The sequence below is a fragment of the Vombatus ursinus genome, unplaced genomic scaffold, assembly GCF_900497805.2.
Source record: "Vombatus ursinus unplaced genomic scaffold, bare-nosed wombat genome assembly UNPS02009205.1, whole genome shotgun sequence".
NCBI lineage: Eukaryota > Metazoa > Chordata > Mammalia > Diprotodontia > Vombatidae > Vombatus > Vombatus ursinus.
In genome coordinates, this window is record NW_020948983.1 from 54,828,624 (window position 1) to 54,856,537 (window position 27,914).

At 44.1% G+C, this 27,914-nt stretch overlaps 1 protein-coding gene across 3 annotated transcripts; it reads right to left on the reverse strand.

The window, feature by feature from the left end:
- RASL12 (RAS like family 12) lies at positions 1-26,669 on the reverse strand. Of its 3 annotated transcripts, none has more exons than XM_027851768.1 (6): positions 26,261-26,669; positions 22,709-22,765; positions 12,320-12,393; positions 12,110-12,196; positions 9,866-10,056; positions 1-1,579 (listed from the first exon to the last, which is right to left on the reverse strand). In XM_027851768.1, the coding sequence occupies exons 3-6, from the start codon at positions 12,335-12,337 to the stop codon at positions 1,204-1,206; spliced, it is 672 nt and encodes a 223-aa protein (XP_027707569.1). In that variant the 5' UTR covers positions 12,338-12,393; positions 22,709-22,765; positions 26,261-26,669; the 3' UTR covers positions 1-1,203. The 3 variants fall into 3 exon arrangements, with proteins under 3 accessions (XP_027707569.1, XP_027707567.1, XP_027707568.1); XM_027851766.1 differs by having other exon boundaries at positions 25,968-26,669; XM_027851767.1 differs by lacking the exon at positions 12,110-12,196 and having other exon boundaries at positions 25,968-26,669.
- Positions 26,670-27,914: the final 1,245 nt, after the last annotated feature.

Genomic DNA, 27,914 nt, shown 5'->3' on the forward strand with positions numbered 1-27,914 from the left:
TTTTTAGTGCTGGGTGTTCTTTCCCTTAAGGATTTTTTTTTTTTTTTTGCTAGTATGACGTCAGTGGGAGACTCTGTCCTGAGTAAGGCTATTGGAAGATCCCATATGGCGTCTGGAGAGCGACTCAAAGATGGAAAAGAATAAGGTGGAAATGGATGCTAAAAAACAAAAAAAAAGCAAAAAAAACCCCAAACAGTGCTTCATATACCCATATACATTCAGCCTGCAAACTCTCCACTGTCACCTAAGAATAAATAAGGACTCTTCCTTCTTCCACATACACTTTTCAGACTGCATTTCTCTATGAGCTTTCTTGCTTTCTCTTCAAGTCATCTTTGGAAGGTCTATTTTAACCCAAAATGGAGGGGCACACGCTGTGTTTCAATCACGCCCCTATCATGTGCCAGGCACCATACTGTTTGGCCTCTGGCCCTTCATGGGTATGGACCACAAACCAACGCCTCCATACGACTGGCCAAATTCAACAGTTGCTCTTCTCTTGCCTTCCACCAGGGGTCGCTCAAAGCCCAAAGTTTTCCCCCATAGGTAGAGAGTCAGAATCTTTTACTTTGTAGCAAAGAGCCCAGCTTCTGGTTGTATTTCAGGGACCACATCTGGCCACTGTAACTCCTAAAGTTAGGGAGGGAGGCAGGAAGTGGGGTGGGGGTAGAGGGTGGGGAAGAGGTACAGAGCCTTTGAACTCGACCTCAAAGGCAGAGATTCCTCAAGTTTCACTCCGCTTGTTTGTGAGACCGGCCTCAGACTCTGCCTTTGCCTTCCACAGCCCACAGCTGTTCTCCTCCAAGGTCACAGCTGCTTCAGTTGCCTTGGAAACTGGAATTTCATGGATTGCAGGAGCAAGATCATACACGCACAATCACACACACACGGTCCGCTCTCCAGACAAGGGGGCTGTGAACTGCTTTGTGGGGAGCTGCCCCAGTCAAGCTGAACTATCTCAGTGCCAACCACCCCAGAACTCTCATTCCAGAAGTAAATTGGGGGGAGGGGCTGGGAGTGGGAACCACTCAGTCAGGGGGAGAGTCTGCCCCAAAGGGCTCCGTCCCTTCATCCTGACAGGCTGAACTGATGGGCACAGTTCTATTAGCTGTCCCTAGGTTTGCTCCCACTCATACTGCCCCTTTTTTTTGCCTCTCATATAGTTGCCCCTTGCAGTGGGGGTGGGGGTGGATGGCGAGGATCTCAGAAGATCTTGAAGCCTTTTAGTAGGGTCAAGGTGGGAGCCTTGCGCTTGCTCTGGGCCCGGGATGACTTGACCGTCACCAGCTTGGCCTGGGCCACAGTAGGCATCTCCTTGTAGTTGACAGTAGAAAGGGTGTTGAAGGTGCAGCTAGGCAGGCCATGCTTGGCAGTGAGGGGGGCCTGATGGAAGATGGACCTTTCCTCAGAGATGAAAAGAGGCCGGGTGGGTGCGTTCCTCTCCTGCTCCCTCCGTACCTCCCGGATGGCTTCATGGAACACGTGCTGCACGGCTTCGAAATCCAGGCAGGCAGAGACCTCGTAGAACATAAACCCAAACTTGCTAGCCAGAGTCATGCCCTCTGACTTGGTGACTTGCCTGGTGAGGAGAACAGAAGGGAGTGAGAATGTTCAGGGGCAAACAACCCTCCCCAAAGGGGAAAATTCTGGACCCAGTGAAGTAGCCTACAATGGGGGGATCTAGGCTCTACTTCAAGGTAGAACTCCAAAACTGGACCCTACCTTTGGCCTGGAGAAGGCCTCCTCTAGCTACATGTCCCTGGTGTGAGTGCAGACTGGAATCCTGGAGGAAATAGTGCTGAAGGCAAAAGTGATGGAACTCGAGTTAGAGGACCTGGTTGTGCTGTTTGTTACCTGTGTGACCTCAGGCAAATTACGTAACCTCTCTGGGCCTCAGTTTCCTCCTCTGTAAAACAAAGTCTTCTAAAGTCCTTCTGGCCCTAAATCTATGATCTCATGAGTCTGTTGAGGAAGAGGGAAAAAAGAGATGATTTGTGCATCATAGATGGAGGTCCCCTGGTCCCATTCTCTCCTTTTTACATGAGGAAACTAAGGCCGATAGAGGTGAGATGACCTTTCCAAGGTCCCATGGGTAGCACGTGGCATAGTTGGGATTTTAACATAGGACCTCCGACCACAAATCTAATTCTTTTCCCACTAAACATACTACCTACATAGTTGTTAGAGTTCAAAGAAGATTAGTCACTAGTGTCTAATGTATATATAGGGGGGTGAACAATGGGAATGAAGTGGAGGGTGGTGGGAGAGGAAAAGAATTCATAGATGCGTGAGAAGGCTTATATGAACTGATTCAAAATGAAGTAAGGTGAACCAGGAAAACAATATATACAATGACTATAATAATGTAAATGAAAAGAACAACAAAGACACAGTCCTCACAGCCTTGAGTTTGGGAAAGATCCCTAGGAATAATACAAGAATGATACAGACCACAATTATATGTAATTATAAAGACCAAGCTTGTCCCCAAAGAAGAGATGAGAAAATACACTTCCCTTCCTTCAATGGAGAGAGAAGGGACTATGGGTGTGGAATACTGCAAAGGTTGGGGAAACCCAGCTGATGACTTGGTTAGTTTTGCTATACTGTCCTCTTTTTATTCCTTCTATGGCTTCTTTTTTAGTTGTTACAAGGGATGGTCCTCTGACTAGGGAAGAGAGAACAATATATTTGGAAATGAAGCTATAAAAACAAGAGATATTCATAAAATAAAATAAAAATAGAATGGGGAGGCAGAGTGAGCAGCAACCTCTATGAATTGTTTTGTTTTTGTTGTTGTTTAGTTATTTTTCAGTCATGTCTGATTCTTCGTGACGCCAATTGGAGTTTTCTTGGCAAAGATACTAGAGTGATCTGCCATTTCCTTCTCCAGCTCATTTTTACAAATGAGGAAACTGAGGCAAATAGGATTAAATAACTTGCCCAGAGTCACACAGATAGTATCTGAGGTCAGATTTGAAGTCAAGAAGATGAATCTTCCTGACTCTAAGCCCAGTGCACCATTCTACCCCTCCCATCCTCTCCTTCATTTACCCCTTTACTGTATACAATTACTGGGAATAGGGTAAAAGGGGAAGGGAAGGGTGGGAATGATTCATTGATTACTGACAACAAAAGTAATAACAAAGAAAATTAACTCAGACTGAACAATGAGTCTGACCAGAATCCTCACGGTAATACCAGCAAGTAGGGAGAATGAGGACAGGAAGAGATTAGGAGGAAACAGTACATGGCTTTCATTTGCTCCTAATAAGCAGGCTAAACATTTCCAGGGGTCTGGCCTTCCCCCAGAGAACAGGAAGTGGTTCTACTCCCTCTAAAATACACCGAGCTAAACTCAAGACTTTCTTTCCTGTTTCTTCCATGGAACAGGAGCCTCAAGAGCCTAGGGTGGGGAAGAGGGAATGAGAAATGAGAGAGAAGTGAGTAAAGAGAAAGTATTAAGAGACTGGCCCCAAAGATATTTTGCCAAGGTTTCAAGGTTAAAATTCCTCTGCACGATGACTGAAGATTTCCTTATGCTCATCCTACACAGTCCCCACAATCCCAGCCTGGGAAAGAATCCTAGGAACAATATGGGAATGATACAGACTTGATTGTGCAGAAGAGAAGGAATAAAAAAGAACAGCACAAAAGTCTTGTCATCTATCACTTAACATCCAATTCAGCCAATTCTGGGCACAGAGGGGATTGTGAGTCTGAGATCGGGCTGGCTGACCCACTAACCCTTGTTCAGCAACAAGGCCTGGGATGGGAAGGGGGCAGGGAGGTGGACTGAATGAGTGCCTGCTGTTAGATTGAAGAAATCTCTGCCAAGAATATGCCCTGACATCAGAAATTCCTTCCTTCCTTCATTCAATGAGCATTTGACATGTCTGGAGCAGAAGAAATCAAAGGGAGAGAAAGAGATCAATAGAATGGTCTGCTCTGAGTGAAATGACCTCTGTGTATCCATTACTGAGACAGAAGCCGTCGAACTGAAAGTCGATATCTATATATCCCACACAGGCAAAGCAAAATTGACTCTTGCTTTAAGTGAAAGCACAATGGCCCCTGAGCTCAGCTGGCCCAGGAATGAGGTGTCCTCCTCCCACCCCACCCCCACACGGGGACAATAGAACAGTGACAACCAAGAGTCAGGAACTGGCTAAAAGAAATTCAGAGAATCCTAGAACTCTAACGGAAGCTTAGAAATCATCTAACCCACAATTCTCACCCAGTGTAGGAATTAATCCCCTTTATAACATCCCTGAACAACAACTATGGAATCTAGCCTTTCCAAAAATGCCTCTAAATATGGGAAGTTCACTATATCATGTGGCAGCCCATTGTCTTTCAGGATAACTCTAGTTGCTGTAAAGTTTTTCTTTCATTCCTCCCTCCTTTCCTTCCTTTTTTCTTTCCTTCCTTCCGTGTTTCCTTTCCCCCTTTCCTTTCCTTTCTTTTTCTCTTCTCTTTTCCTCATCTTCCTTTCCTCAATTTTATTCCTTATTTCCCACCCACCCTTCTTCCTTACTCCTTTCTTTTTTTTTTTTTTGAAACACCCTTTGTTTTATTGAGCCAAAATTCAACCCCCTGAATTCCCACCAGTTGGATCTAATTTTGGCCTCCCCAAACAGGAAAAGTCTATTTTGGATTAGTAATAACTGCCATTTACATAGCACTTTAAGCTTTTCAAAACAGTTAACAACATCTCCTTCTCTGATCTTCACAACACTGTAAAGCATATGCTGGGATGAGGAAACCCAGACTGAGTCTCGTCCAGGGTTGTTGTTAATAAACGTCTGAGGCAGGATCTGAATCTACGTCTAAGTCCAGCATTCTATCTGTTTCTGTGTTACTCCATGCTGCCTTTCCCAAAGCTGTCTTCTATATGAGACAGCCCTTTAAAATATTTCAAAAGATCTGTAATATCTTCCTTTCCTTAGTCTTCCTTCCTCTAGACTAAACATCCCTTGTTCCAGCAACCATTTCTCACAAGACATAACTTTTAGATCTTTTTCTACCTTCCTCTGGACTCTCGCTTATTTTTTAATGTCCTTGCTAAAAGGTGGAATCCAAACCTAAACACAGTACTTATGATGTGGTCTGATCAGAATAGAGTGCCAAGGATGATTATATTATGTAATATGAGATGGCAAAATGCCAGGATACAGCACTGGGCCTATAGTCAGGAAGACCTCAGTTCAATTCTGGCCTCAGACACTTACTAGCTATGTGAGCCTGGGCAAGTCACTTAACCCTGTTTGCTTCAGTTTCCTCATCTATAAAATGGGGATAATAATTACACCTACCTTGCAAGGTTGTTGTAAGAATCAAACAAGATAATATTTGTAAAGTATTTAGCATAGTGCCTGGCACATAATATGTGCTATAGAAATGCTAACTATTATCATTATCATTATTGTTGTTGTTGATGATATTATTATTATCTATGATCAGAACACCATACTTCTATCCATGGAGCCCAAGACTGTTAGGTTTTTCATTTTTGTTTTTGTTTTTGTTTTTTTTTCAGTCAAAGACAAGGTTTATTAGAACATCCATCATATTGGGCAGACTCTTAAGGAGTCTGAACATTTGTATGCTATTGGCTAGATTTTAAGAATCTGAGCAATGGCTGGATTATAAGAATCCCAGCAGTGGCTAGATTATAAGAATCCCAACATCTTAATGGAGACAAGGTGGACCTTATATACAGAAAGACTGTGGGAGGGACCTAGGAGTAGCCATTAAGCTGGAATGAACAGAACTCCTGGGACCTGGACCTCGTGGCCAAGGGAGAATGGAGCCTAGCTAGGAAGACAAAGGAAGGCCAGGCTAGATGAACAGAATTGGGAGATTGGGTGTAGCCACAATGAAAGGCCAATTGATGGGATTATAGCCTCTGGCAAACGCCAGAGATTTGGCCATGTGGGAAAGTCCAGGGTTTTTTCTTTCTGGGGTCCAGATCCCAACCCCATTATTTCCCCCTCAAACAAATGGGACCCAAATTCTTTTGGAGTAAGGGAAATGACAGAAAATGCTATCCACATCCAAAGAAAAAACTATGGAGTTTGAATACAGATCAAAGCATACTATCTGTTATTTTTTTCTTCTGTTGTGTTTTGTTTCCTCTTTCTGGTGGTTCCTCCTATTAGTTCTAATTCTTACTTACAACATCACTAATGTGAAAATTTGTTTAATAAGAATGTATATGTATAGCCCATATTAGATTGCCTGCCGTCTTGGGGAAGGAGGTAGGGAGAGAGGGGGAGAAAAATTTAAAACTCTAAAGCTTATGGAAGTGATTGTGGATAAATCAAAATAAATTAATAAAAAAATAGATTTTCAAAAATAATAAATAAATATTGCAACAACAACAACAACATCAACAAAAGGCTAGGATTCTTATGATCTAGCCACTGCTAGAATTCTTATAATCTAGCCTCTGCTTAGATTCTTATAATCTAGCCACTGCTCAGATTCTTGAAATCTAGCCAATAGCTTACTAATGTTCAGACTCCTTAAGAGTCTGCCCAATATGATGGACGTTCTAATAAACCTTGTCTTTGGCTGAAAGCCAGCTTAGGTCGAATTCTTTCAGGCAGGACCTGTGTGTTGTGATTTTGGGGTCCCAGGACCCCTGAACCCCTAAACCACATCATTTTGGTGGCCCGTATGGGGAAACTGCCTAACCCCAAGTTCTTCTCCAGCCAAGACTGGAAAGCATGTAAGCCTCACCCTCCCACCCCTTTCTTGCTTAAAGTTAGGGTTGCTCTCCAAGCACCAAGGCTCGGGGGTACTTTTCGGGCAGACAGTTACAAGGCTGTCTCTCACTCAGCCTGGCGCTCTCAGGCTCTCGGTCCACTGGGTCAGTTCAAGGCCATGGACCTGGGTACACCTTCCGCAGCATAGAGGACAAGGACGGATGCTCTATCTGGAAGTGTATGCTCAATTCTGTTAATTTCCTCGGTGCTAGGGAATTGGGGGAAACTGCAGTTGCTTTTTGGTTCTCTGAGGCTTACTTACTCCCTTCCCTCTGCACCTCTGAATCCTCCTTCATGGAGGTAACAGGGAAAGTTAGAACAGCTAAAAATATCTTGGCAGATTCTGTAGATTTTGTGATTGATCATTAAGGAGTTTTGAAATACCTGTACAACCTGATCACTCCCTTCCCTTGAGTCAAGAGGGTATCTGTTAACCCCTCTCATAGTTTTTTTTTTTAAGTGACTGCATCATAATGTTGATTATATTAAGTCTGAGGTTAACTAAGACCCCTTAACCTTTTTCACATTCAGCCAGTTCTAGACACAGATGGGGCGTGAGCCTGAGATCAGGCTGGCTGATCTACCAACCCTCGTTCAGCAACAAGGCCTGGGATGGGATGGGGACAGGGATGAGGAATGAATGAGTGGCCCCAAGCCAGGTCTCCCTTTCTCTCTCTCTCTTTTTTTTGGGGGGGGGAGGGACTAGGCAATGGGGTTAAGTGACTTGCCCAGGCTCACACAGCTAGTAAGTGTTATGTGTCTAAGGACGGATTTGAACTCAGGTCCTCCTGAATACAGGGCTGGTGCTCTATCCACTGCGCCACCTAGCTGCCTCCAGGTCTCCCTTTCTCAAACCTTAGTGATTCACTTTTTGGTTCTAAATTCAGAACTTTACATTTCCTCCAACAGACTTTGTATTAGTGGTTTTGTTCAAGAACTTCATCCTAATAATCATGATTCCAACATCCATTCTATCAGCAGTCCTTCACAGTCTGTGCCGTCTGAAAGAAAATTTGTTTTCATCTGAAAATTTGATGGACATGACTTCCCTTCTTGGCGGAAATGGGGAACATTGTACATACTGGCATACTTGGTTGATGTGTTAATTTTGCTAAGCTGCTTTAAAAAAATTCTTTGTTGCAAGATTCACTGGTAGGGGAAAGGGAAAGATATATTCAGAAATAAAGATAATATAAAACAAAAGATATCAATAAAATGTTTAATTTGCTGGGCATGCCTTCTACATCTTCCTGACTTCAGGCCTGGCACTCTATCCACTTTGCCATCTAGCTGCCCTTAAAATAAAACAAAAAGCTTAAAAATGTAAAAACCATCCTTAGCTCACCAGCTGTACAAAATCAGAGGGCAAGATGCATTTGGCTCTAAGGCCAGAGTTTGCCAACCCTCAGCCTAACTCCTGGTTTCTCCAAGGCCATGTAAGCAGCAGGCCTGGAATTTAAGCTCCCGTTATGGACTCCAGATTCTGTTTTTGGGCCAGTACATTGTAGCTGCCTCTCTAGGGAAAGACAAGCGGCAAATCTACGGTACTATCCAGCTGACATCCAGGAGGACAGCAATAACTTCATGACATTGCTTGCCTAAAATTAAGTTACACCACATCTATGGCATGCCTCATCTATTGACCCCATGACCCTTTCCTAAAAGGAAAGTAAGTTGATCAATGAACTCATACTGGCACCTAGTGCACATTGCATGATGTTCTAAAAGTCTGCAAGGTTTCTAAATACAAATATAGTTTTTAAACTGTTTGACAGAATTTTCAAGCTTAGAGATTTCTAGTTTCCAGGATGCACTCTTTCCCCCCTTTTGCAAAATGGAACAATATTTGCCCATTCTAGCATATCTCTTCATTTGCCATGATTTCTTTTTTTCTCCCCCAAGGCCTGATATTTTTTTTAAAGGCAATTGGGGTTAAGTGACTTGCCCAGAGTCACACAGCTAGTAAATGTGAAGTGTTTGGTCTGAGGCCGGATTTGAACTCAGGTCCTCCTGACTTCAGGGCCGGTGCTCTATCCACTGCACCACCTAGCTGCCCCCCAAGGTCTGATTTTTCAAAATTTATTTTTAATTTGTAGATTTTTTCCTAAGGTCTGATTATTTTTTAAAATTTATTTTTAATTTATGGATTTTTCCTAAGGTTGATTATTTTTTTTTATTTATTTTTAATTTATGGATTTTTCTAAGGTCTGATTTTTTTTTTAAATTTCCTTTTAATTTATGGAATGATTTCTTAAATTACCTACAGTGGCTCTGGGAGCATATTTGCAAGCTCTTGAAGCAACGTGGGACATAATTTGTCTAGGCCCAGAGACTTAAGCTCATTTAAGGTGGAGCTCTCATCTCTTACCTCCATACCTATCTTGACCTGCAGTTTTTTCATTATATTGCTTAATGTGTTCTTTCCAAGTTTAAAGGGCTCCTTCCCATCTGACAATTGGATTTTAGGGGCTCAAATACCCAAAGTAACTAGCAATCAGTGAGGAGGTGGGAGGCAGGGTGGCCCCTGTAAAATGAATGAATGAATGACTATTAACTCTCTCTGGGAATAAACATCCCCTTATCCCTCCCCTCTACCCCGTCTCCCCCTCTTCCTCCTTCAGCTCTTTGGACAATAGTATAGGGTTTTGCCTATTACGTTCTTGACAAAGAGAGGCATTATGGTATATGGATACTTACACACATACTAGATTTTATGCCCTGTGATTTTTTTTTTTTGGCTGTTCATGGTAAAGATACAACTGTAATCTTGGATCTCCCCATCCCCTCACCCCACAACATTTCTGCCTCCTGTAGACCCCACGTTAAATGCTGAATTGTATGTTCTACATTAGATTTCTACATTCTTTAGATGGTAGAGAGACATGCTGCTACATAGCTATAATGCTGACTTCCAATGCCCAATGGCTCTGCCTACCTAGTGTGGACTCTGTATGAATCAGAGAGTACTGTAACCAAAGTGTCTGCTCCTCGCCTCGTCTCCCAGGTGATAGAACTCTGTCTGAAGTCCATCAGATTTGCCACCTAGTCCTTCTGTCTGGCTGTTGGAGAGAAACAAGTAGATTACAGGTCCATACCGGTACTGGGCCATGTCCAGCTTGTTCCCTAGAAGCAGCACAGGGGAGTCATGCTGGGTCTCCTTTGCATGGTGGGTGATGATCTCCAGGTATTGACTACAACCCTCAAAGTTTCGCCGGTCATCAATACTGTAGACAACGAGAAAGGCGTGGGCCCAGCTTAGGTAGCGTTTACAGTTTCTGGGGACATCCTGGGGGTAAGAGAGAAGAGCAGATGAGACACGGGGTGCTCTCAGGCCTCAATCTGAGAATGGAAGAGGCTAAGTCCCCAGCCTCACCTAAGGTGCCCCTGCCCTATCTCTCCTCCCTTCGGGCCTTTGTACATTGTTCCCCAGCTGAGGCCATTTCAAAGCAACCTTTGAATCTGGATTTGGCTTGGCGTGAAAGGGGCCATTGTTCTCTCTCCTGCCAGAGAAGAGCAGACACCAGATCCTGAGGGCCAGCAGCCAAAGGCTCTAATGTCACCAACCGTGAGACCTGACCATCCATGGGTGGCCCTGGGTGGCCCATTTGTATATAACTTTGCCTTCTTGGAAATCTTGCTTGAGAGAGACAATTTGCAACTTTGGCTTGTTTTTAGGAATATTTTTAAGATTCCTATGTTGCTCACAAAATTCTTTTGAAAGGCAAGGAAAGAAATGTGGCTGCGGAATCATGGAATCATGGAGTGAGGAGGGACCTCAAAGGACAATTAGTCCAACGCATACCTGATGGAGAATTCCCTAATACAATAGAGCCAACAAGCGGTCATCCAGCCTTCACCTTTAGTGAAGGGGAACCCACTACTTCTCAAAGCACCCCATTCCACTTTTAAATAGCTCTAATGGTTAGGAATTTTTCATTAAGGTTAAACCTTAATTTGCCTCTGCGGTTTCCATCCATTCCTTCTCGTTTGGCCTTCTGGGGTCAAACAGAACATGTCTATTTTATAATGATGATGATTGTTAGCATTTATAGAGTGCTTTAAGGTTTGCAACACACTTTACAAATATTCTTATTTTTTTCACAACAACCCTGGGAGGTAGGTGGTATGATTATCCTCATTTTACAGATGAGGAAACTGAGGCATAGAGCGGGTAAGTGACTTGACCAAGGTCACCCAACTCACTGAGTGTGTTAAAGTAAGGACTTGAATTAAGGTTTTCATGATTCCAAATGCCATGCTCTATCCATTGAGTCATTTAACTACCACATGATAACTCTTCAAATACTTTAAGAAAACTACCATGGGGCAGCTAGGTGGCACAGTGGATAGAGCACCAGCCCTTAAGTCAGGAGGTCCTGAGTTCAAATCTGGCCTCAGACCAAACACTTGACACTTAATAGCTGTGTGACCCTGGGCAAGTCACTTAACCCCAAATGCCTAAAACAAAACAAAACGAAACAAACAAAAAAAAACCTATCATATACCCCGTGATCCTTCACTTCTTCAAGTTAATTATCCTCATATGGCATTGCTCACAGCCCTCCGGAGACCCAACAACCCTTGCTGAGGGGAATAATTGTTGAACGTATGTACATCTGTGGATGTGTACATGTTTATCCTTGTACAGCCATTTATTAGCATGTCTTTGTGGGTGCAGGAATGTGTGTGTGAGGCTTAAGAGATACTTAAATATCTGTTTATACTTCACTTCTCACCCAGGTGAGATCACCATCACTGTCCCAGTAACTACTACTTTGGATGACCACTGGGCTCTCTAATCATTCAGCCAATATTCTATTTAAAATGGCATAAAATTTCAGAGCAGAAGGGATCTTTGAACATAGACTAGGAGAGATGGGAGGGTCCTTAGAAGATAGAATATTAGAACTTAGAACATTAGATCTCAAAAGCCAGAATATTCACACGTAGAATGTCAGAGCTGGAAAGGAATCTTAGAAACCATGTAGTCTAACAGCCCCATTTTACAAAGGTAAAAACTGAAGCCCATAAATGAGCACATCACAGCATTCCCAAGAGACAAAGAAGGAAAGGGAAATGGTCTATTCTCATTTACAGAAGGTGACTGAGGCTCAGGGAAGGTTAGTGCCTTGTTCAGGATCATGCACGTGGAAGCTGAAAAGGACCAGCACCCTGTGCTGTGACCACTACTATTGTTAGCCCAAGAAATCCTTTTCTGGGGTATGAATTTAGGATGCTCCTTCCTCCCACTCCTTATCCAGGCCCCAAGGCTTCCTAGAGGGCATGGGGTCAAATCCTGGCTCTGTCATTTACTAGCTTTATGATTTTGGGCAAGTCACCCCATTGCCTTGAGAGATAACGAGTTCCCTTTCACTAGTGACTATCCAGAGAAGGCCTGATGACTGCTCCGGGTCTTGCTTCTTCACCTGTAAGATAATATGGTTGAATTAAATCAACTCCAAGGTGCCTTCCAGCTCTGAATTTATTGTCCCAGTCTCTCAGCCACACTCAGCACGGGCTAGTTCTTAGATGAGGGTCTTCGGCATTACCTGATCGGCAGTGTCCATCACTCTCAGCAGGACTGGTTGCTGGTCCACAGTCTCCTCTGAGGTATAGGTGTCTTCTGAAATACAGAAGTATTGGGCATATCAGTGGGGGGTGGGGGGGAGGGAAGGACTGTAAGGAGGTAAGAAACCTTTGCTTTCTATCATATATTGAGCAGAGGCCTGAGGGTTGGTTTGGGGTGCCATCCAAGACACTGACTCTGAGTCATCAGGCCTATGGGGCTGGGGCCTGGATGCTTTCTGCTGTTGTGATGGTCACCATTTTTCAGTCATAAACAGGTGTTCTGCCTTACTTGTAGCTCTACAGAAAGGCCCTAATAACCTTGCCAGCTAAAAATGGAGTTTCCACACCAGGCATTCCTAACAACAATAAAATGATAGGCTCCAGTCCAGATCAAAAGGCCAGCCCTGCAAGAACCTCTCCAAGGTTCACGTTGCCTCCAGACTCCTGCACGGACATATCACCAAGAGAACCACCTCACGTGGCATTGGGCTCTTTTCCATTGAGCAAAGTCCTTCCTGAAAGTAATTCTATCCAGGCGAGTGGCCCTTCAGGCCCAAGTCAGACTCAAATCCCTCATCTTCCAGGAAGCATTTTGGGATCATGATTTCACCCCCCTCTGCCTGCCCATGAGACTCCAAGCAAAGTGCCCTTCAGGCCGCTGTTTGGACTTACGTGACAAGGGCCTGTGTCAGGCCCTGGAAAACACACAAGCTTCGCTGACATCTAGCATAAATCATTAACAATCCTCATCCATCGCCTGCTTTGGGGGCTTATATAAATAGCTGTGATTATTTGACAAGAAATTCAATGGAAAAATGCCCCCAAATACTTCACTATATTTGGTCCAAGAACAGCTGTCCCTAGATTTTCACATCTCATTCAGTTTGTTTTATTTCCCTGCCAAAGTGGCCCAATGAGCTTTTTCTGGGACCTCCCAAAAGGCAAGGTGCTCCGTGCAGTCTCAGCAAAGACACTGGGCCAACCCTGATCAGAGATGCTTACTCCTCCATCCCTCCCAATATGCTTGGAGACAGACAGACAGAGAGAGAGAGAGAGACAGACAGACAGACAGACAGAGTCAGATGGAGACAGAGACAGATGGAGAAAGAGACAGAGAGAGATAGAGACAGACAGAGACAGACAGAGCCACAAATCCATGGATGATCCTAAACCCAGCATCCAGCATCTGACCATAGATCTAGAGGCCATCTAGTCCATCCCTCACCCAATTTTACAAATGAGGAAACTTGAGCACAGAGAGATTAATGGAGTAACCTAACATCACACAGCTAAGTTGTACCTGAGTTGGTATATGAACCCAGATCACCCAGTCCAGCATGCTTCTTGTCTCATTACTCCTCCTCAGAAGAGATCCCAGCCCCATGAATGGGCAGTGTAAGCAGCCACTTACCCAGAGTGATCTAAGTGACAACCCCCCCCAATACTTCTCTCAATAGCCTGTGCATGAAATTCCCACCATTAGAGTCCTCCCAAAAGTTATATAGAGTCACAGCAAATATGTTGGAAGGAAGGACCCTATTAGCACACGTTAAGCCCTAAACTCTGATTAATTTCTTAGATTAGAGAGTGGTTACCTAAGAAGGTACCCAAGATATCAGAAAAGATCTGTAATTGTTGAAACAGGGAGGAGAGAGGAAGGTCAGGGGTAAGGACCCCCACCTTAGGAGGCAGCTCAGAAGGCATAGGGGATACAGAACTGGACCTGGAGTCAGGAAGACCTGAGTTCAAATTCAGCCTCAGACACTTACTAGCTGTGTGACCCTGGGCAAGTCATTTAACCCTGTTTGTCTTAGTTTCCTTAACCGTAAAATGGCGATAATAGCACCTACTTCTCATGGTTTTTGTGAGGATCAAATAAGGTAGGTAATATTTGTAAAGTGCTTAGCACAGTGCCTGGCACATAGCAGGCACTTAATAAATGTTTGTTTCCTTCCTTTAGAAAGGCCAGGCTGATGGGGGTGGGGGGTGGGGGGAAGGTGGAGGTTGAGCAAACATCAGACAATGTGAGAGCCCTGGGATGCTATATAGATAGGGGGTGAGGAGGTACTGAGAAGGGTTTGGAGAAGGGATGGGCCTATGATAAACTTTGCCTGTTCCTCAGCTTGGGCTAGACCAATTCTCAGGACTCCAATCCTCTTTTCACCACCCCTTCTCCCACTTATATCTTTTTTCAGTGGACATTAGATCACATTTATCTAGTACTTTAAAATCTGCAAAGGCCATATGATTTCATTCTGTTTTCACAGTCCTAGAAGCAGGCTTTTTCAATATCTTCATCTTACAGACAAGGAAATGGAGGCCCAGAGAGTTAGTTAAGTGACTCATCCAGGGGCTATGCTTCAAACACAGGTAATGTCTGAAGTAGGATTTAAACCCCAGGTCTTCCTGACTCAAAGTCCAGTGGTCTCTCCATTAGTCCATAACAAGATCTATTTGGTCATTTAACTCCTCCTGGCCCCTGGGGCTTCCATTTTCTCTCCTACTATGGTGGCTCCCAGCTGATCTCCCTCCTCTGATCTCTTTGGGCTCTAATCCATCCTATACAATGGACACCACCACCAAATTAATTTTACTTTCATCTAGAACTTATCTAGAACTTGGAGAACCCTGGAGCCTCTAATAGAAAGTCAAAACTTCTTTGTCTCACTTTCTTTCTTTCTTTCCTTATTTCTTTCTTTTTTCCTTTCTTTTCTTTCTTTCCTTTCCTTTCCTTTCTTTCTTTCTTTCTTCCTTGGCAATGGGGATTAAGTGACTTACCCAGGGTCACACAGCTATTTGAACTCAGGTCCTTCTGACTCTAGGATCGGTACTCTATCCACTATCCACTAGCTTCCCCCTCTGCCTCACTTTCAAGGTCCACAATCTCATTCCTACCACTGGGACTTTGCTCATCAATTAATTCATCAACAAACATTAATCAAGCACCTAGTATTTGCCAGGCACTGTTTTAGGTCCTAGAGTACAGACACAAATATAACAGTCCCTGCCCTCAAGGAGCTTATATTCTATTGGGGTAAGAGAGACTATACATACATATGTAGCCATATACAAAACAGATACATTACTGTATATGTGAGCTACATACAAATAGATAAGATTTTAGTGGTGGGGGCCCTGAAACCTGTTGTTGTTCGTCCTTCATTTTCAAAGAGGACCAATGATGGGGAAGATCAGGACAGGTTTTATATATAAGGTGATACTTCAGGTGAGTTTTGAAGGAAACTAGCGGGTCTAAAAGAGAGGTGAGTGGGGAGTGCATTCCAGGCGTCTCCAGTACAAACAGGAATTGAAGTACCAGGTATGAGGTATAAGGCCAGATTGATGGGATCATTGAGTGTATGAAGAGAAGTAACTTAAAATGAATCTGGAAAAGTAAGTGGAGGCCTGGCTGTAAAGGGCTTTAAATACCACAAAAAGGGTTTATTTCTGATTCTAGAAATAACAAGGAGTCACTAAAGTTTGCTGAGTGGAGGAGTGCCATGGCCAGTCCCCCACTTTAGAAACACTTGGGCAGCTGTGTGGAGGATGGATTGTAGTAGGCTGAGACTTGAGGCAGGAAGACTGATTAGAAGACTATTGTAATAGTCCAGGTGAGAGGGCCTGAATTAGGGTTGTGGTCGTTCTGGTGGAGAGAAGTCCAGAGATGCTGTGGATTTTAAAACAACACAATTGAGCAACTGATTGGATGTGTGGAATGAGGGACAGTGAGGAAGTGACAATAACATCAACACCACAAACCTTGGCAACTGGAAAGAGAATGCCTCCCCTCTGGTGCTCCTTTCTTTGTCCTATGGCATCCTATGCATCCCTTCAGGCCCAAGTCAGACTCAAATCCCTCTTCTTCCAGGAAGCATTTTGGGATATTCCAGCCCATGCTGTTGTATATAGCTCCCATGACCCCTATGGTCTCTCCCACAGTGTGGCCTTTAGTTGGGACCATGGACTTCAGAGTTGGAGGGGTCCTTAGAGGGTCAGCCAATTTACCCTCTACCCTCCCCACCTTCTGGTGATCTCATCAGCTCCCATGAAGCTAATGATCATCTCTCCACAGATGCCCGACAAACCTACATGGCCAGCCCTGATCTTTCTCCTCAAATCCAGGTCTGCTTTGTTGAGTCCCTGTTGGACACCTTCACTGGATAGCCCGTTCATATCTCAAATTCAACATGTCTGAAACAGAAGTTATTATCACCCCCTCTCCTCCCTAAAGCTATCCAACTTCAAATGGCCCTGTTTCTGTTCTGTTTCACTTTTATTTTACAGTTGAGGAAACTGAGACACAGAGAGGCAAAAGGACTTGTCCAGGGTCACATGAGTAACAAAGTCAGGATTTGAAGCCAGGCCCTGTGACTCCAGAGTCACTCACTGTTCTTTTCTCTATACCACTGCATCTCTCATCGCTTTCTGGTTTTCTTCATGTTCGCTTTGTTTTCTAGCTAGAGGACGAGCTCTCTGAGGCCAATGACACGGCCTTCTTTTTCTCAGATACCATGTCCTACTTTTGCTGTTGTTGTTCAGTCATATCCGACTCTTTATGACCCTGTTTAGGGTTTTCTTGGGAAAGATGCTGGAGTGGTTTGCCATTTGACAGATGAGGAAACTGAGTCAAACAGGGTTAAGTGACTTGCCTAGACTAGTGACTTGCCCACAGCTAATAAGTGTATGAAGCCAGGTTTGAACTCAGGTCTTCTTGCAGGTGCTGGCTCTGTAGTCAGGAGGGCCTGAATTTTCAAATCTGGACTCAGACACTAACTAGCTGTGTCACCCTGGGAAAGTCACTTAACCCTAATTGCCTCCCCAACCTCCCAAAAAAATAAAAAAAATCCTATATTAGCAAAGTTTCCTCAAGTAACATAAACACTGCTTCTCAAACTTTCATGATTTTTTCCCTGCAGAAAGCTCCCACAAGTTTTTGAAAACAGAAGGCAGATAGTTATCCAAAGAGTCACAGCTCTTCAGAGATGACTCAATGGAAAAAGACTAGGCTCTAATTCTGGCTCTCTGTGAATCTGGGGCAAGTCACTTAACCTCTCTCATATCATCAGTTTCCTTAGCTATGAAATGGGCATAAAAATAACTCCCTTCCTTCCCTTATAGGGATCTCATGAAGACCCGAAGAGATAAGTGTAAGTTCTTTTCAAGTATATAGAATCAGAGGTGTCATCCAGCCCACAACACTAGAGTAGGCCCAAACCGGATTAAAATGCGATTGAAAAATATTTAACAAAATAAACAAAATTACTACAAAACATAGATAGTATCACATTTTAAAATTAAGTCAACATTTGGCTCCCAGGGATTCTTATGCAGGCAACTCTTCAAGACTATAAATTATTCTAAGACTATAAAATTGTACTGATCTGCACAGATTGAGGGAGTTTCCACATGGGGAGATCCCTTTATGGATGACATTATAGGTCCAAACCAAAAAAAAAAAATTGTTATTATTCACTTCTGCCAGGAGCTCATTTCTTCCTCTTGAAGCCACAGAATCTCCTGCTTGAATATTCCCGACCCCGGAATGGGAAGCAGGGTCCCTGGAATAGCTCTCTGCATCCTGCTGTTCTGTTAGGCAGCAAAAGAAGGCGAGAATGTCGGAGGCCCTTCCTGGCGCTGGCACGGCAAACAGAAGCACCATGGTGTGTTGTTGACCTTAGAGAGGACACCGGAGTACATGCCCAGGCTGAGCAAGTCCCTGAGTCAGGGGGCCAAGGATCAAGGTCAATCCTCCCTCCCACATTCCAATGACTCACTCCATCCTCCATTCAGGCCTTCAGACTCAATTGTGAAGCTCAAATCACCAAATAAGCCCAAGCGGAGCTGGGATCTGTAACTAGGGTGGGACAGGGGGACTTTTGCTTAAAGAGGATCATTGAGATAAAGTTTACTGTATACTGTGCCAAGGGCCTTGTGCACCAGTGCCCTTCCTCCCTTGCCCAGCTCTGTCCCTGGCAGAGGTGGCTTGGTTCTTCTCCTGCCCATCCCACCTCTGGCCTTGCTCACCAGCACCCTTGTATTTGCTATTCAGGTCTATCCCTGGCAGCAATAGCATGGTCACACTTTCATCTGGGTAGAAAACTCCAAGCGTCCCAGGATGCACTTCTTCCCTCCCCCCACTTCCCACTAAAGTCATGCACTCCCAAACCCTTATTTAACCCTGCTAAAAATTTAACTCTGAGACTGAGCTCTTTCTGGAATCCTAGATAGGATGAAGAGAAGAGAAAAACACTCTGTGTGTGACTGGGCCTCTAAGGCATTCCCGGCATAGCTATTCTTGGGTGAAATTATAAAGCAGGCCGAGTGTGTCTTCTGGAGTCCCTACTCCCTTTTCAGCATCTTCCTCATTCCAGCTTCATACTGTCTTCACATTTTCCTCTGTTCTCCTTCCCGCCTCATAGCAGTTCACCTTGCCTTCTCCAAGCAACAGCTTATGTCTGGACCTTTTCTTTCTCCTCTCCCATCAAGCTAAAAACACTGGCTTACCCCACGTCCCATCCCTTTAGGGCCCTGCTCTATGGATTAATTCTGAGCAGTCACTTAGCATCTCTGGACCTCAGTTTCCTCCCTCATCAACTAAGAAGATTGGGAGATGATTGCTAAACTACCTCTGATCCCCAAACATTTTGTTAGTTTCTAATTCAGGCTACTGCTAATGGTGGCTAATAATTAAAGACAATTTCTGGCAGGACCACTTATAACAATGAGATTGGTGCTACAGGTATTATCCCCATCTATATGCTAACACATTCTCCTTCTCAAGTAATTGAGCCACACTTTAAATACACCAAGAGGTAGGTAGAGAGCTTGGGTATGGAGACAGGAAGACCTGTGCTCAGATCCTACCTCTAACACCAACTAGCTGGGTGATGGGCAAGCCACTTCATCTCTAAATGCCTCTCAGCATTCCCCAGGACTTACCTACTAAGTCATAAACGCTCAAAGACTGGTTTATTTTGCCATTGGTGGATGGAATCTTTACCCAAACAGGACTAACAAAACCATAGATCCTTTGTTATATTCATTTGTGAATGGTGTCTTAATAACCTGAAGGAAAGACTTTAATGGTGGGAATTTCAGGGCCAATTAAAAAGGTACATGGTATGACTGTTAAGTCAAGTAACTGATTTCCTTGTGTGGTTTGTAAACTAGTTTGGGAAAAAATTTCACAGGAGCAGCAAAAATGTTAGCAGTGATGGCAGCACCATTGGGATAATAAATGGAATAGGTCAGAGGTCCTGGGTACAAATCTCAGTTCTGCCATTTTACTACCTGTGTGACTTTAGTCAAGTCTCTGGGCCTCAGTTTTCTCATCTCTAAAATGAGGGGGTTATAAACAGGAGCTATTAATCCACACATAAGGATCTCTGAAAGCCGTAAGTAGACTTAATTTAGACAAGATGACCTCAAAGTCTTTGATCTTATAATTTATACTTATAAATAATGGCTACAAAAGGCTTTCATTTTCATAATCTCATTTGATCTTGACAATAATATTCTGAGATATATTTCTATATTCACGGGATGTCAGAGCTGCAAGGGACCTTTGGGAACACCCAAGTTAAAATGCTCATTTTACATTTGAGGAAACAGAGATTCAGATGCTGAAGTTAGTAAATAGTTGGACATGGACTTCAACAAGCCCATTACTTGAGAGGCTATGTGATAGGCCTGAGTACACAAAAATCATAATGACAAACAGCCCCTACCTTCAAAGAGCTTACATTCTAGGGGGATGGCAGCCCATAGAACGGTTAAATAGATAAATTAAAACATAAGAAAAAAGGGAGGAAAGCACTAACAATTAGGAGAGTCAAGAAAAGATTTGAAGGAAATGGCAAACCACTCCAGTGCCTTTGCCAAGAAAACCCCAAATGGAGTCATGAAGAGTTGGACATGACTGAAATGATAGAAGAAAAGAAAGAGGAGGAGGAGAGAAAGGAGGAGAGAAGGGAGAAGGAAGAGCAGGAGGAAGAGGAGGAGAAGCAGAAAAAGTAGAAGAAGGAAGAGGAGAAAAAGAAGGAGGAAAAGGAGAAGGAAAAGAAGATGAGATTCCAGTAGGAAGTATCACCTGAACTGACCCAAGGAAACTAAGGATTTTTAAAAGGAGAGATAAGGAGGGAGTGTCTGGAGGAAGTCAATGCAAAGATATGCAGTGAGGAGTTTGTAAGTCAGTCACTTTGGCTAGAAGACGAGTACATGACTGTGTAAAATCTGGAAAGGTAGACTGGAGTCAGATTATAAAGGGTTTTAAAAGCCAAACAAAATTTGCATTTTATCCTTGAGGCAATAGAAAGCTGGAGAAGATTCCTTAGCAGGGCAGTGATGTTGTCAAAACACATCTGTGCTTTAGGAAGATGATTTTAGTAGTTGTGTGGAGAACGGATTTGAGAGGGGAAAGACTGGTGGAAGCACAGAAAGCAACTGTGCTGTAAAGCAGTCCAGGTAAGAGGGGATGAGGGCTTGAACTAGAGCGATGGCCCTATGGGTGGAGAGGGGATAGGGTATGAAAAATGTAGTTGAGATTGAATTGAGTTGGCCACTGACTGGATGTGGTGAGTGAGTGACAGTGAAAAGCTAAAGTTGACTCTGAGGTTGTAAATCTGGGTGACAGGAAGTGTCCTCAACAGAACCAGGGGCATTTGAAGGAGGGAGAGCTTTAGGGGGGGAGGGGGGAGATAATAAGCTCTGCTTTGGACATGATGAATTTGAGATGCCAATGGGCCATCTAGTGAAGATGTCCAGCAGAGAGTTGGCAATGTAGAAGTGGAGCTGAGGAGAAAGATTGGTGGTCAACTGTGTAGAGATCATTGAATTCATACGAGCTGTTGAGACCACCAAAAGTAGAGGAGGGGAGAGAGAGAGAGAAAAGAGGGTCCAGGAAACACCCTAGGGGGATACCCATGGTTAGGAGGCAGGACAGGGAAGATGACCCAGCAAAAGAGATCGAGAAGGAGCAATCAGAGACATAGGATTGGAGAAGGAAGTGTCATGGGAACGGAGGGAGGAGGTCATATACTGGAGAAGAGGGTAGTCAACGTTGTCAAAAGCTCAAGGGAGATTAAGAAGGATGAGGATAGGGGGTGAGTGGGAAAAGTCATCAGATTTAAAAATTAAAATAGTGCAAACAGTTTCTTCAGAGTTATGGGCTCGAAGTCAGATTGTAAAGGGTTTAGAAAGAAGTAGCAGGTGAGGAAACAGAAGGTAGGGATGTAGAGAGGCAGTTTTCTCTAGGAGTTTGGCTATAAAAGGGAACAGAGATATGAGAAGATAGCTGGACTTTCTGCACATCATCTGCAAAATGAGAGGTTTAAGACAAGATGATCTCTAGGGTTCCTTCCAACCCTAAAATCCTATGGTTTTGAATCAAGTCTAGTGGTCTTTAAACCACCCCATTCAGCCTAAGACCATATTCATTTAGATACATAAGCTCTGATATGGTTGTTTTCAAAAAAATTATTCTTACTATATAGCTTGTCTTGTATTTTAAAGCAACATCTCTCAGCCTTGAAAAGAAGGCCAGCCCCAGTCAGGGAAGGAGGAGCAACATAGGTGGCAGCACTGTCTATGAGGCAGTTCATTCCTTCCTCAAAAAATTAATTTTAGGGGGCAACTAGGTGGCGCAGTGGATAGAGTACTGGCCCTGGATTCAGGAGGACCTGAGTTCAAATTCGGCCTCAGACACGTAACACTTACTAGTTGTGTGTCCCTGGGCAAGTCACTTAACCCCATTGCCTAACCCCCCCAAAAAAATAATTTTAGGGAATCAATCTGTTGATAGGATTTTATAGCTGGAAGCACTATCTACTCCAACCCCTTCATGTTACAGATGAGAAAATTATAATTCACTTGAGAAGTGAAATGACTTGGCCAAAGTCACATAAATTTTAAGTGTCAAAGCCAGGGCCTGAGCCTACATCACAGGGTTATAGATTTAGAGCTGGAAGTGAATTTAACAATGATGTAGTCCAACTCTCTCAGTATATAGGTGAGGAGACTGAGGACGACAGAAGCAACGTGACTTTCTTGCTTGTAAAATCCTTCAGCAGGAGGATTGCTTCGTGTTTTGTTTTTGTGTCTCCCATATCTAGGCCAGTGCTTGGGCACATTAAATTGGATTGATTGATTAATTGCCCAAGGATCCTACAAGTAATAAAGCAGGAGAGCCAAGGTTTGAATGGATGTTCTTTGATCCCTGAACCAGTATTCTTTCTACTACACTCACTTTATCTCGGTAATTCACCCCTCCTCCTCAACCTCATCATAGCTTTAGGGATTATCTTGGGGGTAGCTGGATGGAGCCACTGTCTAGAGAAACGAGGGGAGAGGAAAGCGATAAATGAGCATCTTACCCAAATTGGGATCATATTCACTGATAAACCGCTTGGTCAGGAACTTCACGGTCAAAGCTGCAAGAGGCAAAAAACAAACAAACAAATGAAATGTTTTTCCAATCTTCTCCTGCCATCTTAGGCTCTTTTCACTGGAAGCTGGCACATGAATGTTTTAGAGAAACAACCAACTATTTTGATCCTTCTGACCCACCCTTCACACACACCCCACCCCCACCCCCGCTGCCACCCCACTGATGGAGAGTCCAGCTCTCCAGGGAGAAAAAGAGATAGAAAAGAGATAGAAAACCACTAACGAGGGTTTGGCACCATTAAGGTCTTCAACCCACTCCAAAGGAATCAGAAACGAGGAGATCACATGTCCCTCTAGTAATACTCAGGGATTTAAAAAAAGCCAGGGATTAAAACACCCAAGGGCAAATGATGGCTACAGTCAGAGTTATATAAAATCTGGATAAGCCAAGAAGCTGTAAGTCTCCTAGTCCTTTGCTTGGAGAAACATAAGAAGGAGGGAAGAGCTTTTTATCTGTAGAGAAATCACACCAGGGTGCTCAAGTGGGAATTTGACTCCAATTTGCAATGGGACCCAAAAGAAAAGATAAAAACTAGAGATATGAAAAGTCCCTCAGGAGGGTTATAAAACCCCTATTTTCCTGAGATAAATCCCAGCCTGTGGTCCAGATAGACTGATTTTAAAATTCTAGTCCTTGCTCCTTCCCAGGTCCAAGTTTACTGTGATAAAAACACCAGACCATAGAAAGTCCCAGTAGGAATGTTTTCATTAAATATAAAATTTTTGGAACAAATTTGGAACATAAAATTTTGGAATGAATTTTTCAACATATGAAGAGCATTTATCAGTTAGCAAAGTCAACAGAGGTTTGTTCTGGGTACTGAAATTAGTCATGCAAGGTCAGCTGTTAGGCCGGTCTCTTAAAAAAAAAAGCAGTATATTTTCTTAACTAAAAGTGCTTTTCTAAGTGCTTCTTAAAACTCTTTCCCAAGATTCGAAGGCTCCATGATTTTTGCAAACTACCATCTAGGGAATGCATGTTTGAAAATTTAAATTCTTTCATTTATATAACTGTTGGCGAAATAAATGATGCCATAGAATTCTTTGCTTACTTAACATCTTGCTTTTCAATGCTAAGAAGACAATTTCTTCCTATTTAAAACAAAACAAAACAAACAAACAAACAAAACATATGTTCTGCCTTGACACAATAGGTAGTTCTCCAAAATACAGAAAGGATATTCTCTCAAATAGGCAAAGCTGCCAGTAAGGGTGAGAATAACCCTTTTCTGCAGGAAAGAGATGGGGACTTGACCCATGATTTCCTTGTTGTAGGAAACTTTCAGATAATGAAACTCCCTGTTATCAATCCAGGGTAGCACTTTCTCTGCAACTTAGTTTTAGAGAGTTGCCTAGAGCCCTGGAAAGTTAAATGACTTGTCCAGAATCACACAGTCAGTAGGTAGCAGAGGAAAGATATGATCCAGGTGGCACAGCACATAGAGTGCCATGCCTGAAGTCAGAAAGCTCTGAATTCAAGTGTGGACTCAGACACTTACTAACTGCTTTGTGATCCTGGGCAAGTCATTTAACCTCTGCCTTAGTTTCCTCATCTATAAAATGGGGATAAAATAGTACCTACCTCCTAGGTTTGTTGTGAAGATAAAATGAGATAATAATTGTAAAGCACTTGGCACAGTATCTGGAATGTACTAAGTGCTATCTAAATGTTAGCTATTATCATCATTATCATCATTATTAACACTGAGGCCAGCTCTCCATACACTATACCTCACTACTTCTCTATCCACTTTTCATGCTTCAGGAAAACCAGGTGCCAATTCTGTTCTATACCAGGGCACCAGTTTCAAAGTTGCAGTCTGCTCAACCATCACAGGTCTAAAGGGGAAAAGGGTTCCGATTGGGCTTAAGTAGAATCCTTCACTAATCATTGGGAACTTAAAAATGGTTAAGTGAGCATAGAGCAATCTCAAAGAAAGACCCCAGCTGATTGGGCTCAGTCAAGACAGAAGGGACAAAGAGACCAATGAATGAAGTCCTAAGCCCAAGTCTTCATTTCCAACTGCCATAGTTGCTTTAGCCCCATTTCCAAATTCCAATTCGAGGTACATTTATTAAATGTCAGCTCCTGGAGGGCAAACACTGTGTTTTTGCTTTTCTTTGTGTTCCCAGAAATTAGTACATAGTGCCTAGCACATACTCATCACTCAATAAATGCTTGTTGATTGACTGACAGCTTGGGAAGATAAGAAGCTTAAATAAGATAGGATGCTTGCCCTCCAGAGATTTACAGTCCTGTTGGCAGAGAAGATAAACCCAGATAACTAAAATGCTCAGTAAATAATGCATGATAAATGCATTAAAGAAAGCAAAGTGCTACGTAGGAAAATCCTATGAAAGAAGAAGAAACTGTTTCTGCAAGAGTGAGGGGGTTTGCATTTCTCAAAACCCAGGCATTTTGCTTCCATGATTTCCTCTCCTCTCTCAACACCCCTTCCAAATCCCTTCAATAATCAATGAACAAACATCATTAAGTTATCAAGTGGCAGGCATTGTGCTAGGTGATAATGATACAAAGACAAAACTGAAAGGTGCTCAGACCTGCCATATAAGTCAGGCTGTATCTCCCAAAGGGATGGGAATGGGGAGAGCTACTGGACCCATGATTTCCTCCTTGTAGGGAACTTCCAGATTAGGCCAATCCTGGGGAGCAATTTATCTACAATTCAGAGAGTTGCCTAGAGCACTGATCGACTAAATAACTTGTCCAGGGTCATACAACCAGCATGTATCCAAGATGGGACTTGAACCTAGTTCTTTCTGGCTTTGAGGCCAGCTCTCTATAGACGGGCTGACTCTCCAAGATGCCTTCCCAAATGACTCTGATTTTTCCATTATCCAAAACCCTCCACCAAAAGCCTATTTGTCTCCCCAGGAGACTGTCCCGGTCTGTGACTGAATCTGTGTATCTCGGAGGTCTGGCCTTGGCAGGCTCTGCGTAGGTATCCCCACCAGGTATCATCCCCCAGACCCTAGGGGGAGGGAAGAGTAGAAGGAAACACAAAAGCCATCATCTCTGCACTGGACTAGAGAAAGGTGTGAAAGGACTACAGTGGCCTGCCAATCAAACACTACCCAAATAGACACTTCTATCTATACCTGCTTGGGGGAGCCCCTGGGAGGTAAGGGTTCAACAGTCCTGCTCTCTTCCCCCACCCCACTCACCAGACTTCCCGGCTCCTCTGCAACCCAGGATGGCCACGTTAACCTCGGGGATCGAACTGTGTACCAGGCGCTCAGGACCAAGGTTCCCAGCCCGGGGTTTGCCAAACACGGACGACATGACAAGTCCAGCGGGCAGAGGACCCCTAGGGGCGAAATGTCGCCTCTAGGAGAATAGCAGAGGCTCACTAGGAGTGGATGACCGGCGGGCGGTGAGTTCACCTGGAACAGGTGGGAGGGAGGAAAGAGGCCAAAGAGGGGATTCCCTTAACACCGAGTCCCTCCGTGCAACAAACCTTAGGCTGCCCACACTCCCTGGAGCAGGCAGGTAAAGGCAATTCCCCTAGGCGTTCGTGCCCCTTCTGCGGCTCCAGCTCAAGTCCCCAGGTTATTTAGTCAGGTAGCTGTCGGGGACAAGAAACAGACTCTTGGGAGCCCGGGGCGCCGCGGGGGCGTCCCGCCTGGGTGTTTGCCTGGCCCCAGAGGGAGAGCTGGAACGCAGGGGACCGTGCCAGGACCTCAGATGCCGAGGTTCACTCTCGCATTCTGGCAGAAGACCTCCACATCTCCCTCACCGCCACCCCACACCTTGGTTCCACCGTGGCACTGGACGTGGCCACCCGGGCTCTGGAGCTCTGGGCTCCGATTCCAGCTCCAGCTTCGGCTCAATGCTGCTTGCCCCGTCCCTCTCTAGTGCTGCTGGGGCCCTCGGGCGAAAGAGGAGGAGGACCCGGCAGGCGGAGCCATCCTCTGAGCTGTGGCCAAACTCCTTGTAAGGACTACAGACTCCCCCCACCGAGGGGGCGCATCTCCCGGAGAAAGCTATAGGTGTGTTGGGGTGAGAGGAGGTCACGATGGGTTGCCCTGGCTTGGTAAACCGAAAGGAAAATTATTGTTCCCGTTTTACAGGTGAGGAAACTTGAGTCCCAGAGACGGACATGACTTGTTCAAAGTCACCAGGATTAGAATTTCTCCTGACTCCCCACCCAGGGTTCATTCCATCACACTAGCCTGATAGCGTCACTCCAAGTTGGGGTGGTTGGAGTGAGAGGTGGGGTAGGAGTGGGAAGGTGTGAGAGGGAGGGTAGAGAAGAAGCTAAAAATCAGGGCTCCCTCTTTGCAGACACCCCTTCCCTTCAAATGGAAAATCAAATAACTAATGGATCCTTCTCATGTTAGAATTGAAAGAAATTCTTGAGAATCGTCCAGTCTAAGTCTCCCATTTTACTTGTGAGGAAACCAATCTTGGGAACACAGGCAAAAAAACCCAGGGGGTGAGGGTGGGGGCGTGGGACCTGTGTGCAACTTTCCTATAAAAAACTCTTATTCATCCAAAAAAGAAAACCATTTTCCTGGACAGAGCTACACGAATATTTATTGAATCTTAACTGTGTCTCTGGGAGATCATTACAAACTATCCCTGTTATTAAAACTGTAAGGTGTTGGGAGGAATGTGTTTATATTTGATAGTCTGGCTGGGTTTGCTTAAAAAGCTAATAGCCAGGGATTTTCTCTTTGAGTTGAAGGAGGAGGGGAAGTGAGAACCAGTTCCCATTTGGCCTTTTATTTGCCTCCATGGGCAGATAGATGGTCTCAGGCCTGGATCTTACAGACTTAGAAGGCCCTACCAATGGAGAAGGTCTCACAAAGAGAATGCCAGTCTAGAGGCAATATGGTGTAGTAATTTGGAATACTGGCCATCTGGCCTTGAGTTCTGCTTCTGTTAGTCACTTCCTGCCTGGTTCAATTACATGTATTAAGCAGGTAGACGGACTAGTGGATAGTGTGCTGGACCTGACCTCAGGAAGACTTCAGATTAAATCCTGCTTCATACACTTATTAGCTGAGTGACCTTGGGCAAGTAATTTAAACTGTCTGTTTCTTTGTTTGTAAAATGAAGCTAATAATAACACCTACCTCCCAGGATTGTTGGGAGCCTCAAATGAGATG

What these genes read in the sequence shown, in the direction of transcription:
- RASL12 (XM_027851766.1), bottom strand. Translation starts at nt 26,085, where the DNA reads ATGTCGTCCGTGTTTGGCAAACCCCGGGCTGGGAACCTTGGTCCTGAG. An exon ending in CAGAGGAGCCGGGAAGTCTG is followed by an intron (nt 22,766 to 25,967) that starts GTGAGTGGGGTG and finishes TGCCTCTTGCAG; the next exon opens with CTTTGACCGTGAAGTTCCTG. An exon ending in TTATCTCTCAAGGCAATGGG is followed by an intron (nt 10,057 to 12,109) that starts GTGACTTGCCCA and finishes TCTTACCCCCAG; the next exon opens with GATGTCCCCAGAAACTGTAA.